Genomic DNA, 17,879 nt, shown 5'->3' on the forward strand with positions numbered 1-17,879 from the left:
GAACAAAATGAGAAATTTAACCCATAGATATAAATTTGAAAACAAAAGAACCAAACAAAAATTTTGGAGCTAAAGAATATGATTAATGAGGGCTGACTCAGTGGCACAGCAGTTAAGTGCACACATTCTGCTTCCCTGCAGCCTGGGGTTTGCTGGTTCAGATCCCAGGTGCGACATGGCACTGCTTGGCAAAAGCCATGATGTGGTAGGCATCTCATGTATAAAGTAGAGGAAGATGGGCATGGGTGTTAGCTCAGGGCCAGTCTTTCTCAGCAAAAAAAAAAAAAAAAAAAACCAGGAGAATTGGCAGTAATTAGCTCAGGGCTAATCTTCCTTAAAAAACAAAAGAATATGATTAATGAAATGAAAAATGCAACTGAGAGCATCAACATCAGAATGGATCAAGCAGAAGAATCTGTGATATGGAAGATAGGAACTTTGAAATTTTCAAGTCAGAGGAGAACAAAGAAAAAAAATGAAAAAGAGTGAAGAAAGGCTATGTGGTCTATGGGATACCATAAAAACAATCAATTTGTGAATTATTTTGGAGTTCCAGAAGAAGGAGAGAGGGAGAAAGAGACAGAAAGCGTATCAAAGAAATAATGGCTGAAAACTTCCAAAATCTTTGGGGAGATTTGGATATTTGAGTTCATGAAGCTCATTAGTCACCAAACAAATTCAATTTAAAGAGCTCCTCTTCAAGAAGGATTATAATAAAACTATCAAAATTCAAAGACAAAGAGAGAATCTTAAAAACAACAGGAGGAAAAAAGCTTGCAACTTACAAGAGAACCTCCATAAGGTTATCAGCAGATTTCTCAACAAAAACTACAAGCCATGAGACAGTGCAATGATATATTCAAAGTACTGAAGAAAAATAAATGCCAACCAAGAATATTTTCCCTGGCAAAGCTGTCCTTCAGGAATGACAGAGGGAGAAAAACTTTCCCAGACAAATAAAAGCTGAAGGAATTCATCACCACTAGACCTGCCTTACAGGAAATGTTGTAGAAAGTTCTTCAAGCTGAAATGAAAGGATAACATGGTAATTAACAACATGAATATGTATGAAAATATACAACCAGTGGTAAAGGTAAGTATATAGTCAAAGTCAGAATAATACTGTAATATAGTGGTGATGTTAACCATTTAACTCTGGTATAAAAGTTAAAGGACAAGACTATTAAAAATAACTATAGCACAACAATTTGTTAATGAACAAACAATATAAAAAGAGGTAAATTGTGACTTCATTAACATAAAAGAGAGGGGACTAAAAACGTAGAGTTTTGTATGTGATTGAAGTAAAGTTATCAGAATAAACAGACTATTGTATCTATAAGACATTTTATGTAAGCCTCATGGTAATCACATAACAAAAACCTACAGTAGATTCACAAAGGATAAAGGGAAAGGAATCAAAACATACCACTAGAAAAAATCATTAATTCACAAAAGAAGGCAGCAAGAGAGGAAAAAAGGAATAACCGAAGTAAAAAACAGCCAGAAAATAATAAGATGACATTATAAGTCCTTACCTATCAGTAATTACTCTACATGTAAATGGGTTCACTTCTCCAATAAAAGGCACAGAGTAGCTGGATGGATAAGAAAACATGACCCAATTACATGCTGCCTGAAAGACACTCACTTCAGCTTTAAGGAGACACATAGACTCAAAATGAAGGATGGAAAAAGATATTCCATGCAAGTGGAAACCAAAAGAGAGCGGCGGTAGCTATACTTATATCAGACAAAATATACTTTAAACCAAAAATAGTAACAAGAGACAAAGAAGGTCATTGTATAGAGATAAAGGAGGCAATTCATCAAGAAGATATAACAATTATAAATATATATGCATCTAACATTGGAGCACTTAAATTTATTAAGCAAATACTAACATTTGAAAGGACAAATAGACAACAATATAATAATAGTAGGGAACTTCAATACTCCATTTACAACAATGGATAGATCATCCAGAAAAAAAATAAACATGGGAATGTTGGGCATAAACCATACTTTAGACCAAATGAACCGGACAGACATGTGCAGAACATTCCATCCAATGGCAGCAGAATACACATTCTTTCCAGCACATACAGAACCTTCTCTATGATAGATCATATTATACTTTACAAAACAAATCTTATCAAATTTAAGAAGATAGAAATCATTACTGAGAATATTTTCTAACCACAGTGGTATAAAACTAGAAATCAATAAAAGGAGAAAAACTGAAAATACACAAATATGTGGAAATTAAACAACATGGTCCTAAACAACCAATGGGTCAAAGAAGAAATAAAAAGGGAAATTAAAAAATATCTTGAAAAAGAGAAATGGAAACACAACATAACAAAACCTATGGAATGCTGTGAAAGCAGTTCTAAGAGGGAAATTAATAGTAATAAATGCTTATATTTTTCAAAATCTCAAATAAACGACCTAAGTTTGCACCTCAAGGAACTAGAAGAAGAAGAACAACCTAAACCCAAGGTTAACAGAAGGAAAGAAATAACAAAGATCAAAGCAGAAACAAATGAAATGGGAGAAAAGTACTAGAAAAGATCAATGAAGCTAAGAGCTGGTTTTTTGAAAACATAAACAAAATTGATAAGCTTTTGTATAGACTAAGAAAAAAAGAGGGAGGCTCACATAAATAAAATCATAAATTAAAGAGGAGACACTAAAACATACCACAGAAATACAAAGGATCAGAAGATACTACTATGAACAATTATATGCCAACAAATTGAATAATCTAGAAGAAATGAACAAATTCTTAGAAACATACAACCTACCAAAACTGAATTATGAAGAAGTGAAAAATCTGAACAGACCAATGACACATAAGGAGATTGAGTCAGTAATCAAAAACCTTTCAACAAAGAAAAGACCAGGACCAGATGTTTTCACTAGTGAATTCTACCAAACATTTAAAGAATTAACACCAATCCTTCTCAAACTCTTCCAAAAAATAGAAGAGGAAAGAGGACTTCCAAACTCTTTTTGTGAAGCCAGCATTACCCTGATACCAAAACCAGACAAGGATGCTATAAAAAAGAAAATTGTAGGCCAATATCCCTGATAAAAATAGATGCAAAAATCCTCAATAAAATGCTAGCAAACTGAATTCAACAATACAGTCATGTGTGGCATAACGATGTTTAGGTAAACAGCGGACTGCATATACAATGATGTTCCCATAAGATTAGTACCATATAGCCTAGATGTGTAGTAAGCTATACAATATAGGTTTATGTAAGTACACTCTGTGATGTTTGCACAACGATGAAATCACCCAGCAATGCATTTCTCAGAATGTATCTCCATCGTTAAGCAACACATGAGTGTACATTTAAAAAATCACACACCATGATCTAGTGGGATTTATTCCAGAAATACAAAGATGCATCAACATCAATCAATCAATAAATGTGATGCATCACATGAACAAAATGAAGGATAAGGATTATATGACCATCCCAGTAGTTGGTGAATGCAGAAAAAGCATTTGACAAAATTCAACATCCGTTTATGATAAAAACTCTCAACAAAGTGCATGTAGAAGGAATGTATCTCAACATAACAGAGACCATGTACAGCAAGCTTATAGCTAACATCATACTTAATGGTTGAAAGCTAAAAGCTTTTCCTCTAAGATAAGGAACAAGACAAGAATGCCTACTCTTGCCACTTTTATTCAACATGGTATTGGATCCTAGCCAGAGCAATTAGGCAAGAAAAAGAAAAGGCATCCAAATTGGAAAGGAAGATGTAAAATTGTCACTATTTGCAGAGGACATGATATTATATATAGAAAATGCTAAAGACTCCACCAAAAAACTGTTAGAACTAATAAACAAATTCAGCAAAGTTATGGGATATAAAATCAGTTTATAAAAATCACTTGCACTTGTATGTTCTAATAATGAACTAACAGAAAGAGAAATTAAGAAAACAATCTCATTTATAATTGCATACAAAAGAATAAAATACCTAGGAATAAATTTAACCAAGGAGGTGAAAGACCTGTACACTGAAAACTATAAGACTAATGAAATAAATTGAAGACAACACAAATAAATGAGAAGATATTCTGCACTCATGGAGTGGAAGAAGTAACGTTGTTAAGATGTCCGTATTACCCAAAGCAATCTACAGATTCAACACACTCCTTATCAAAATCCCAATGGCATTTTCCACAGAAATAAAACAATACTAAAATTTGTATGGAACTACAAAAGACCCTGAAGAGCAAAGCACTCTTAAGAAAGAAGAACAAAACTAGAGGCATCATACTTCCTGATTTCAAACTATATTACAAAGCTTTAGTAATTAAAACAATATGGTATTGGCATAAAAAAACAACATGTAGATCATTGGAAAAGAATAGAGAGCCCAGAAATAAAACCCATGCATGTTCAATTAATTTACAACAAACAAGCCAAGAGTATACTTTGGGGAAAAACAACCTCTTCAATAAATGAGGTTTGGAAAACTGAACCGCCACATGCAAAAGAGTGAACCTGTACCGCTATCTTATGCCATCCACAAAAATTAACTTAAAATGGATTAAAGACTTTAACAGAAGACTGGAAATCATAAAACTCCTAGAAGAAACGTAGGAAAAAAGCTCCTTGCCATTGGTCTTGTTGGTGATTTCTTGGATTTGACGCCAAAAGCAAAGGCAACAAAAGCAAAAATAAACATTTGGTACTACATCAATCTAAAAAGCTTCTGAACAGCAAAAGAAACCATCAACAAATTGAAATGACAGTTTACTGAGTGGGAGAAAATATTTGCAAATCATATATCTGATAAGGGACTAATATCCAAAATATATGAACTCATACAACTCAATAGAAGAAACTACCAATCTGAGTTTTAAAGGACAGAGGATCTGAAAAGACATTTTTCCAAAGAAGACACCCAGATGGCCAACATGAAAAGGTGCTCCACATTGCTAATCAGGGAAATGCAAATCAAAACCACAATGAGATATCACCTCACACTTGTTAGAATGGCTATTATCAAAAAGATGGGAAATAACAAGTGTTGGCAAGGATGGGGAGAAAAGGGAACCCTTGTGAACTGTTGGCGGGAATGCAAATTGGTGCAGTCACTATGGAAAACAGTATAGAAGTTCCTTAAAAAATTAACATAGAGCTACCATATGATCCAGCAATTCTACTTCTGGGTATTTTATCTGAAGAAAACAAAAACATTAATTTAAAAAGATATATACACCCCATGTCCATTGCAGCATTATTTACTATAGCCAAGACATGGAAGCAATCTAAGTATGCATTGATAAATGAATGGATAAAGAAAATCTGGTTTATATGTACCAGGGAATATTATTCAGCCATAAAAAAAGAAGGAAATCTTGTCATTTGCAACATCACGGATGGACCTTGAGGGCATTATGCTAAGTGAAATAAGTCAAGCAGAGAATGACAAATATTGTACCATCTCACTTATATGTGGAATCTGAACAAAATAAAATTGAACAGAGAACAGATTGTTGGTTGGGGGGGCGGGGTAGGGGGGCATGAAATAGGTAAACGGGTCAAAAGATATTAACTTTCAGCTATAAAATAAATGTCATGGGCATGTAATGTACAACATGCTGTCTGTAATTAACAATACTGTGTTGTATATTTGAAAGTTGCAGAGAGTAGATCTTAAAAGTTCTTACCAAAGGAAAAAAAAATTGTAACTCTTCATGGTGATGGATGTTAACTAGTGTGGTGAGCATTTTGCAATACATACAAATATCAAATCATTATGTTGTACTCTTGAAACTAATATGTTTTCTATTAATTATATCTCAAAAAAACCTAATGTAAATGTAAGGACTGAAATATAAAATATCTAAAACTTTTTAAAAACTTACTTGACGGACTCAAGAGAAGAATGGAGATGACAGGACAAAGAGTCACTGAATCTGAAGATAGGGGACATTGTCTGATCTAAAGAACATAGAAGAAAAAAGATTGAAAAAAAAGAATAGAATCTCAGGGCTGTCAGTGTCGCAATCCAATGTACACATCAGGATAGATGCAGAGAGGGCTGATGGCAGTGTTTCAATATATACATAGCTTACATATATTAAACATACACAGGTGTTCTGGATGAAGTAATTAGTGAACGCCAAGAATTCTTAGTGATTTCTCAAGGAGCCCTCCCTTGGCCTCCGTTTTGATATTATCATGTTATTGCTGTGCTCGTATATTTTTATCTCGGAGCAGGCAAGGCCTCCTAAGCAACGGCTCCTCCTGCTCCTGATATCAATATCGTGTCTCCATCTCTGCCCCCGGGCGACCAATGCCTGGCTTAGGTTGCCTCCCCCTGGAGGTCTTACCCGTCAATGGCTAACCAGCCTTCTCACCTCCGGGTCACAGTTTGTTGGCAAGCCTTTTCCAGTGATTATTAACCCTTCCTGCGTCAGGGGCGGCTACAAGGGCTCTGTGGGAAAATACCCAAAGATCTACATTTGTGTTTTGGACTCCAAGAAGTACAGAAGAAAGAGATGGGGGCAGAAAAATATTTGAAGAAATAATGATCAAAAACTTCCAAAATTTAGGTAAGGACATAAATTTATAAATTCAAGTATCTTGGTGAACACCGAAAGAAAAAACTCAAAGAAAACTATGTATTCACATATTGTAGTCAAAGTGCTAAAAACAAAGGACAAGGAAAAAAATCTTGAAACAGAGAAAAACAACATATGGCATATAGGAGAACAATGAAACAATGTAGATGAGAAACAGTAGAAGCTAGAAGACAGTGGAACATCTTTAAAGTGTTAAAAAAAAAAAAAGGAATTATTGACATCAACTTAGAATTCTATAACCAGAGAATATACATTTCAGCAACAAAAGAAAAATAAATGCGTATTCCAATGAAGAAAAGCAAAAGGAATTTGCCCCAAGCAGACAGACTGTACCAAAACACAGAAGAAAAAAGCTAAAGATTTTTCTCTCTACTTTTCCTAATTTCTTAACATGGAAACTAAGGCCATTGACTTGAGTGTCATTTTTTTCTGATACAGATGATTAGTGTTATATTTTCCTTCTGCATACTGCTTTAGCTCCCTCCCACAAATTTTGAAATGCTATATTTGCATTTTCATTCAGCTTAATATTCTCATAATTTCCCTTCTGATGTCTTATTTGTCCATATCTTATTTAGAAGTACTCTATTTCATATTGAAGTATTTTGAGATTTTCCATAAATGTTTCCATTTTTAATGTTTAATTTAATTCCATTGTTGTTAGAAAACATACTTTGAATGATTTGAATCCTTTTAAATGTATTGAGACTTTTTTGTGGCCCAGAGCTTGATATATCCTGGTAAATGTTCTGTTGAACATTTGTACAACTGAAAAAAATGTGTGTTCTGCTGTCATTGGGTGGAGTGTTCTGTGACTTTCAATTAGGTCACATTCATTGATTATGTTATTCAAATCTTCTATAGCCTCATTGATTTTCCGTGTGCCAGTTCTGTGAATTATTAAGAGAGGTGTGTTAAAATCTTCAACTATAATTGTGAATTAGTGTAATGTTGCATGAAAATTTAAGATTATTATGTTCTCTCAATTATTTGACCCTTTATCATTCTGAAATGAACTTCTTTATTCACAGTAATATTTTTTGCTCTCAAATATACTTTGTCATACATTTATATAAATATTCCAGTTTTCCTTTGATTATTGTTAGCATGGTAAATCTTTTCCATCCTTTATTTTTAACCTTTTTGTCTCTTTGCATTTAAAATAAATTCCTTGTATACATGATACAGATAGATAGATGATAGATACACAGATAACAGATAGACAGGTGATAGATAAGCATACTACAGTTTGTAGCTAGCAATCTGGCACATAGATACATGAACATACAATCACATATAACTTTTTAAAAGCTTTCCCAAGTACTATTGCTAAGCCAGGGTTTTCATATTCTAGATTTGCAGAGTGAGTTTTCCAGACCCAGAAGAAGAACTTGGCATTCAGTCTGTTGTTTTTAACCTTGTTAGATACAGTTCATCATTCCAGCCCCTCATAATTCAGTCCTGATTATCTGATCCAGCATATTGACCATAACACTCAGGCTGACACCTGCACATCTTATATCTTTATTGAAATCATGATAAAACTGTTTAGTAGGACAGAATCAAGGCAAATATTTGAGATATATGGGTATAAAACTCTTATATTTTACTCTGAATTATTAGTTTCTGCTTTTACAATCCATCTTCTTCCCATGCTATGAAGTATAACAACATCATAAATCTAATCTTCCAGTATTTCATCTGCCCTTCACAATTCCTCAATAATCGCTAACAAAAGATAGTGTGTCTGTCTTATTTATGCAGTTTTCTCAGCACTTGGGGATAGAAGCTGCGGGTTAGATTTGAAATTATTTATCGTGGTTCAGTGCAATTGTAAAAAAAAGTTTAATTACTAGTTAACTCGTAAACAACTCTTCAGCATTTGCTATTGAGTAGATTGTAAAAAATAAATGAGATTTAAAGGCTTACTTCTTACAGGTTATTCAGACTGAGAAATGGAAAAACTTTCCAAACTTCACAAGACACTTCAGACAACACCTGGAGATCTAATTAGAATTCTGGATTTTTAGAAGCAATTCAGTTTGTGTGTATTGAGTTAGAAAAGGAATCCTATCTACTAGACTGTGACTTCTGTCTAATTGTAAATTACATTAGGTTGAGGATTAAAAATTTACAATTATATATATATAACAAGATGATCATCCCAATGAGTGTGTTATTTCTTTGAAAGCGGAAGCTCTTTGAGTCATTTTTCGGTGTCTTCTCGCATACCATCCAAAATGCTAAACATACAGTAGTTTGATTTTTTTTTAATTATTGGAAATCACTTATTGATGACAAGAGTTCTATTGAAGGCTTAAGTTGGTGTGAAATGAAGCAGAGGACCATCCTAATTTAATTCACGAGGACCTGAAATCATCCCGTTCTATATTAACCACCACACACAGAAAGACTGGAAAAATCATTCCACCATTTCTTAATTTGAAGCACACAACAAACCATATATCGCAAACACTTTTGTTGTACGTCTGTACTCTTATTGAACATTGTCATTTTGTAAAAAGACCTTCTTCATAATGGCCAGCCGGAATTTCAAAATTGCAATTTGGCAGGCACGTAAATGAAAAAATGCTTTTTTATTATACTGTTTTGTTTCTGGCATCGACCTCAGGTTTTGATAGTCCTATCATATTTTAATCATCGTCAGTTGATTTCTACCAAAGCCTATATCATCCTGTGATTGGAAACATTTAAGTTAAAAAAAACAGCTTGACGGAAAATTCTCATAAATTATTCATGAAAAAGATAATAACCTATTAAATACAGTTAAGCTTTGAATTAATCTACAGAAGTTACCAAAGTGTCTGATATTTTTAAACCGTGTATCTTCATCACATTCCTGATAAAACTTGATCTGGAAGAGTTCTTAATTTGAATCTGACAGTTTCCTTTGCATTCTTTTTAGAGAGTCAATATAGGGTAGTGGTTAAAAGCCAAAACCTATGAGTTTTATGGAAAAGCCTCTTCAACAAAATAAAGACAATAATACTGGCTCAGGGATTATTTTAAGCAAGTACTTTAAATAAACTAAATACTCATAATGTGGTAGCTATTATTATTATTACTATGTATGAAAAATAAATATCTTCCTCATATGCTCATATACAAATACTAAAGGGTTGCCGGCATACTCTACAATGTGAGATGATTTTATTTACTTTATAGTTTATCTTGTGCTTCATTTTTATACCAACATGCTGCTAGTTACTTTTTTCTTGATTTTGATAAACTAACCATGTTTTCAAGATACTTTCATTCATTGACACAACAACAAAAGTAACATTGAAAGTCATTTGAAATGCTGTGTGCAATCCAGGGCAAGAAATGAAGGCAGAAAACTAGTGTATTTAATTATTCATACACTTAAAACAGTACCATTTAGAAGTCAACATTGTGAACAAAGATTTACTAATATACATACATACATTTTAATTTTTATAACCTCCAATGATAACCAAGCTAAGAATCCCCTGAGTTTTACTGATCAGTTTAGAAAGAAGTCTGTCCACCAGTGAATGCTAGAATATCCTAAGACCTTCATTTCCAATCTTTTCAACTAGAGGGATCTCTTTTTAAACTTTAAAAAAAATTGATTCCTCAGATGTCATTAAAGTCCCTTTGTTAGCTGATAAATTTAAGAAATATAAAGTAATTTTTAAAACTACTAAAAATACAGTAGTTCTTTTAAAATATTAAAATTGTGTAAACAAAAACACCTACATATATTTGAAAAAATAGCAGCACATACGTATGAGATATATTTATTTCGTCTGGGAGTGCTTGGTGTTAATGTGGATCCAGCTCCCTATCTCCACCCAAAGGTCCCCATATGTCATTTCTCCAATTAAACTGAACATACCTATTTCTATTTCTCCCATGTACTCCACAAATTAGGGACACAGAGGGGAAAACTTGCATGAGGTTGAGAGAAGGCATGGGAATGTAGCACAAAAATATGGCTTTAGTTTACACTCCACCGTCTGTTAGGCCCCCAAGAAATTGTCAGGTCATCATTAGCTCCTAAAAGGAGATGTAAATAATCTGCCATGCTTGTTGTCAAGGAGATTTTTAAGGAGTTAAGTGGGAGAAGTGCAGAGAGGTGGGGAGGACTATCACAGAAGAGGAAACAAGGTCTCAGGAAAGGAGGACAGCTATTAGAGATCGTCTCCAAGTGACAGTGAGGGTGATGACTAAGGATTCCTTCCAAGACAGTACAAGTAACTATGTTGTAAATCCAGTCTAGCTCCAATTGGGGCAAAAAGAGGTAAAAAAAAAAAAGGGTATTAAGTATCTAATTGTCTAATACAATCTGAGAGATGCAATAAAGTCAAAGTTTTAGAAGTGGAGCATTGAGATATTGGACATAACAAGCAATCATTAACACAAATGCTCCTAATCAACCACAAAACCCAACAATGTGCATGAGAAGATCAGCTCTGGCAGAGGGATGCCTTCAAACAGCTAAGTGTTCAGGGTGAATACGTAGGACAGACCTTGGAAACAGACCCTAAAATACATCCACCTTACCCTCTAGTGGATTTTTTATTGCTCGATATTGCAATAAGAAATGTTGCAATTATTAAGAGAAATTACTTAAACAAAATCCTAGAAAGTTAGGAAAACTTCTGATTTTTATCTTGCATTGTAAATAATGATTTAACAAATAGCTGTGAAGTACTTTCAAAGAGCTAGACACTGAACATACAGCTCATTCGTTCAGTCCTTTGATAACTATTTATTTAGTGTTCACTACATGCCAAGCACTGTGTTGGTGACAGGATTTCTACGAAAGAAAGGGACGCTATGAAAAGAAGTCATAGCTTTGAAAGGAACGGAAAGAGTAAGCTATAGGGAAGCCCAATCTCAAGTGAGGATTTTACATTTTTAATTAGAGATTCAGAAACATATCAGAAGCTTAGGAAGAAGGAACTGAGGATGGCATTCGGGGAGTAGGGTAGTAACCGATGCAGCAAAGCCCAAAGGAAATGTCGGGGGTCAGGAGGGGTGGGACAACAAGACGTGGATTTTCCTATTAAAGAATTTCAATCTCATAAGGAAGATAACACATACGTAAAACTATTTTTAAAACATAGAAAATGATAAATACTTTAACAAAAAATCTAGAATATATAGAATTCAGAGTTAGTATGAGCAACAAAAATGAAGTTTAGTTGGCTTCACACCATCTTCTAAGCATGGTAAAATATATTAGCCAGAATTCTAGAAGAAAGCACTAGTGCTGCTTGACTTCGGTCCACTGTGAATTAAAGAGTCCTCTGGGTGACACAAGGAAACTTCTCATTGTTTAGGTTGAGTGTCAGTCTAAGAACTCTGTATCCTCAAGCCTTATGGACTATTCAGGTCAAATTGTGATGTCTTTGTGTAGGTCTAAAATGCAGCCAGAGTTAAAATCCTAGGGTAAGACATTTAGACAAGTAGGACTTATTTAATCATTTTAAAATAAAATTTAATTCATATAAACGTAAGGGCAAAGGGTGAAATGAATATTGATGAGAAGACAGCTGGTGATTTCTTTAATAAATTAGCTGATATCTTTAAGGAGCAGCATATAGTGCCAGTAAGAAGAGGAAAAAGATAATGTTAGTAAGACAACTGCTTTAGAAAAAAAAGTTAAAAGATTCTGTTAAAGACTTGAGAAATCAGTGTCTGCATTTAAAGCTACTAAAGACACACTAAGCTTGATGTTCAGATCTGATGCACCCCTGACTTAAACAGAAACCTGTGCTGTTCTGTTATTCTAAAAACTCTCAGGATATTCAAGGACCTGGTCAAGGTCACTAACTTGGAAACAGAAGCCCAAACCTTCAGTTGCTAAATGTTTAGTGGAGGCTGGTAGACAAAATATTTTTTCCCTTCTATGATTGGGAGTTTATTCTTCAGGCAGTGGAGGATTCTTGAATGTTCTGAGAAGGAAAGTGACATGATCAAAGCAGCTTTACAGGAACATTAAATACAACAGTGATACACATGAATGAAGGAAAGAGGTGGGAAGACTGGGGCTTAAAAAGTGATTGAAATCAAGTTATAATGAGTTAGGAAATAAAGATCTGTGGTGGCAGATGAACTGGGGCAAAAAGGGAGGATATTGATCTTCTTACATACTTAGATTTGAAAATCAATGACAAGGGAGACACTAGAGAAAAGAAATAGTATCATTTAATAGAATTTTAATGAGTTGGAAAAATCTGTTTTGGAGTGTTGAAGAAGGATAGAAGATGGATTTTTGTTAGAGTTTATAAAAGGGTGCCAAGAAGACATCCAGGTGGAAATATTCACAGATCACTAGGCTAGGATTCTAAGGATGAACTAGAGATTCTTATTTGGGAATCAGCTACATTAGCGGTTCTCAATTGGGGTCGAACTTTGCCCCCCAGTGACGTTTTGCAACGTCTGGAGACATTTTTGGTTATCAGAACTGGGAGGATGGTGCTACTGGAATCTGGTAGTTAGAGATCAGTGATGCTGTTAAAGCATCCTCAATGCACTGAACTACCCCCTACAACAAATTATCTGGCCCCAAATGTCAATAGTGCCAAGGTTGAGAAATCTTGCTCATAAATGTCATAGTACCCTATGGATATCTTGTCCAATCCGTGCATATAGTACGCTCATGTTTATTTTATAAAAAATCAAAATAGTATTAAACATTTATTGAGTCTTACTCTATTTCAGGCACTGTCCTGACATTACATGATTTATTTAATCTTTTAAATGCTATGAGATAGGTATCACCTTTATCCTCAATTAACAGATAGGAAACTGATCCGCTGAAAAGTTAAGATACCTGCCAAAAGCCACATAGCTCGCAAATTTAGGAGCACAGATTGCAATCCAAAAGCCCACTTCTAGAACCATGATTCTAACCACTAAGTTGGAGCATACAGTGATCATAGGTATGGTATCCTCAAGTCCCATGGCAGACAAGAGAGAGAATTACACAGAGCAAAAACGCTTTGCTCCCTTCACTCTTATCACCAAAAGAAAAAGAAAAATCCACTTTCTCAAATATTAGTAGCAATGTGTTTCTGTGTCATTGAATGTTTCATTACGCCAATGATGCATTTCAGAGCTCCTCCTCCAAGGGAGAGTTTCAAGTGGGGGAAGGGTACCATGAGCTCCATCTAAAGCAGCAGTTTTAACAGTCTTAGCATTTTGACATATGGATATGTCCAGATATATTTTATCTAATTTGTGAGTAATAATAAAAAGCCAAATTTCCTAATGATATAATTTTGCCACATAAATTAGAACTGAATAAAAGTTAGTCCTATAATATATATTGTATTTTTTTCACTTTCCAATATGCTTTTTTGAATGCCAAAGAAAGATATAAAATCAAAGCTAATGACGGGGGTGGCACTGGATGGGTCATATGTGAATGTAATTGTATAATTCAGAGCATTAAAATATATTTGTTGAAAATTACCAATTTAATAGTTAGAATGTAGTCAACAAAATAAGCATGTAATTCCTCATTTGACTTTTAAATCATCTTTTAAAATATAAATTATAAAAACATTTCTCATTTTATCAAGCTAGGTATCCAGAGTTTTAGTACAATTTACTCTCCATTTGGTAAAGATCAGAAAAAGAGACCCCACTTGTTTGAAGTATGGTGGTTTCCAAGTTTTCAAAACAATAAGCTCATTCTTCAAATGACATATTAAGAAATAAATATATCCATAGTGAGGGAGGATAGAAAAGAAAGAGAGAAGTTCTGAAGCTAGAATGAGACAGCTGGGTGGAGGGTAGGTTGGACAAACTGGAGAGGGTGCGCCCGGAGATCTACCCTTTTGGCATCATTGATCTACGCATCAGGCAGTAATTTAGGCAATTTGGGGGGGCTCCACAGAACACAATTTTAAAAGGATTATCCAATATATTTTAGGGTAATTTCAATAAAACTATTATAACTATCTTAAAATCTTCTAAGTATATTAAACTTGTAGGTCTAATTGATATTTTAATTAAATTCTGCTTTAAAATGTGATATTATATAACGTGCATACATATATCATTAGATACTTCATCTTAATTTATGTTAAACTCAAATTTTCTGATTTTCAAGTGGCGCACAGTGTCCTGAGGTGCTTAACTCCTATCTCTGCCTGTGGCTAGCGTTCCTCTCTTGACCATTTCTGTCAAAAATGCAAATTTAATTTTTACTGTAAAAGAACAAGTAAATTATATTTAATGGGCTTTTAAATATAGTTCTCTGACACGATACTTAATTTAAGATGGATAATTTTACTCTTTGAAACTGTACTTGGGGATTATTTTTGAGCAATGATGTATTTCTTTTGATTGCTCTCTTATTTTCTGATAAACAGTTACTGTTATAAATCTTGATCCTGCCTTTGGTCTAGATATTTAGTAGTTATGTATTTGTTTTCTTTGATAGCAACATGCATTAATATTTATAACCATTTTCCTTTGCAGCATCTCCCAGATGGCTCTGCGCCCAGTGCACATGTTGAATTTTATCTTTTACCATATCCCAGTGAAGTTCGTAGGAGGAAAACAAAACCTGTTCCAAAGTGTACCGACCCCACTTACAATGAAATTGTAAGTATGATTCATCTCTCATCCAGTCGTTTTGTATTTTTCCTACCATTTTTCAGTTTAACAACCAAATATGGAAAATACACAGTAATTGGCAGCATTATTCCATAAAGGGAAGATATTTCCCAAAAGAGCCACTGTGTGCTGATCACTGTTCTGGATGCTGTGAGAACTGGAAAACACAGATACTGCTTATGACATTGCTTATGAACTGATTTTCAAATTGTGGCTAGCCTCAAATACCAAGGGCCCAAGACTATATGGTATTTGCTTTACCTACTAACATTATCCCTGACTTCATCTTATTTTCTCTAACTTTATATTCCTTTACCTGATTTTCCTTACCTAATAACTTTATCATAGTCTAACCTGTGTGTAACGATAGACTTCACAAAATCTGCTTTGAAAAACTGAAAAAAATAAACAAGTACAAAACACACATTAAAATAAAGTGAATTTACATTAGATACAGTTCTCTGATCTGTTTGTATCATACAGTTTGAACATCCAATCCCCTAATTCTCTCTAAGGCAAACTTTACATTTATTCTCTTGATTCCATCTTTCCCATCTCCTGCGCTCCTTACCCAGTTGATTATTTGCTTGCCTTTTCTTGAGGCTCTCTCATCCACTGGATCCTCAAGTCAGAAATCTTAAAAAGACAAACAAAGCAAATTCCTCAACTCAGCCTTTCTAAAGCCTTTCCTTCCCTATCACCTCCAAACTTTTGTAAAATTAAACATTTCCTGCTCTCACCTCGTTACTTCCTTTTCATCCATTAATCCTTTGCAGCATGGATTCTGACCTTAACTGATGCTCCTTTATTCAAGTGGCATCAATAGGCTCCTAACTGCTCAATCCGGTGAGCCCTCAGGCTCTCCTCTCCCCATGACTGTTGACTGTGCCTTCTTTCTTGACACCTTCCTTTGATTCTTGAGTTCTGCCTTTTCTTAATTCCCGTCCATCTTCTCTAGCAACTTCTTCATTTTCCTTCATTGCCATTCTTCCTCTGAAAATACTATTTGCTGGAGTTCCATGATCCACCCTCATCTCCTCTTGATATATATGCTGTATATATACACAATCTTATGTATCCACAGGTTTTCATTTATCACCTATATGTAGATTGCATCTGAATTTATTCCTCAAGCGCTGACTTCTCTCCTAAACTTTTGACCTGTGCGTCTGCCTGATAACTGAAGAGCTCCATCTAAATGTCTCCTAGGCACTTTTAAACCAGGCTTTCCTCCCTCCCCCATTTGCCATCTCAAAAGATACCTTTTAATGACACCACCCTCTCCCTACTCGCATGTCCAACCAACCCCCAAGTTTTGTCAGTTCTACATGTGCAGCCACCTGCCTCTTAAATCCGTCATCTCCTCACTGTCCCATTGCTACTTCTTTGTCTGGGGTCCTTGTGACTTTGGGTATTACAGTAGCCTCCTATCTGCCTCTTATCTTGTGTTTCTCGATTAAATCATTCACATTTCTACCTAAAGTGTCTTTCAAAAGCTAGTCATATTTATTATTCTCCTGTTTAAATTTTTTTCAAAGATTCCTCACTGCCTACTGGATAATGTCCAATGTCCTAAGGGCTGTGAATGCCCTAATGAAGGGCATTAAAACTTGACTCAGTAATTCTCCTGAGTTGTCTCTTGGAGCAATATCATCCTCATACACTTTTTAAAAATTTTTGTTTTGAGATTGTAGATTCACGTGCAGTTTGAGGAAATAATACAGAGAGAATTCAAATAGCCTTCAACAACTTTCCTGCAGTGGTAACATCTTGCATGACTAGAGAACAATATCACAACCAGGAAATTGACCTTGGTATAATCCACTGACCTTCCCTCCCTCTAAAGCCCCTCTACGCACTGGCAATTACTAATCTGTTCTCCATCTCTATAATTTTGTCATTTCAAATGTTATATAAATAGAATCATACAATTTGCCATGTTTTGAGATTCTTTTTTCGTTCACCATAATTCCCTAGAGATTCATCCAAGTATCATGATTCATGATGTATCAATAGTTTGTTTCTTTTCACAGCTGAGTAGTAGTCTGGTCTGGAGGTATGACAGTTTCTTTAACTGTTCACCCGTTAAAGAACATCTGGGTTATTTCTGGTTTGGGGCTGTTGCAAAAAAGCTGCTGTGAACATTGATGTATAGGTTTTTATGTAAACATAAGTTGTAATTTCTCTAAGAGAAATGCTCAAGATGTAATTACTGGGATATATGATAGTGGCATATTTAGTTTTATAAGAAACTGCCATTTTTTTTTCTATACTATTTTACACTCCCACTGGCAATGTATGAGTGATCCGGTTTCTCTGCCTTTTTGCCAGCATTTGGTGTTATCACTATTTCTAATTTTAGTTATTTTGATAGGTATAGTAGTTTTAATTTGTGTTTACCTAATAACCAAGAGCGCTAAATTTCTTTTCATGTGCTTATTTACCATCTGTATATGCTCTTTGGTGAAATATCACTTCATTTCTTTGCTCATTGTCTAATTGGACAGCTTGCATTTCTACTGTTGAGTTTTGAGAGTTCTTTATATATTATGAATACTAGTCCTTTGTCAGATATGCGGTTTGCAAATATTTTCTCCCAGTCTGTAGCTTGTCTTTTCATCCTCTTCTCAGGGTC

The 17,879-nt window shown here is 34.5% G+C and overlaps 1 protein-coding gene across 11 annotated transcripts in view; it reads left to right on the forward strand.

Annotated features, from left to right (window-relative positions):
* PIK3C2G (phosphatidylinositol-4-phosphate 3-kinase catalytic subunit type 2 gamma) overlaps positions 1-17,879 on the forward strand; it is a 514,208-nt gene that overhangs the window by 488,620 nt on the left and 7,709 nt on the right. For 10 of the 11 annotated variants that reach the window (XM_070494347.1, XM_044775186.2, XM_044775187.2 and 7 more), the window contains one exon: positions 15,107-15,232. In XM_070494347.1, coding sequence (XP_070350448.1) covers positions 15,107-15,232 — 126 coding nt within the window. Of the gene's footprint in view, positions 1-15,106; positions 15,233-17,879 lie in introns of those variants that run through there. The other variant, XR_011496940.1, reaches the window with a different exon arrangement.

This window comes from Equus asinus, chromosome 22 (assembly GCF_041296235.1).
Source record: "Equus asinus isolate D_3611 breed Donkey chromosome 22, EquAss-T2T_v2, whole genome shotgun sequence".
In the NCBI taxonomy this organism is placed as follows: Eukaryota; Metazoa; Chordata; class Mammalia; order Perissodactyla; family Equidae; genus Equus; species Equus asinus.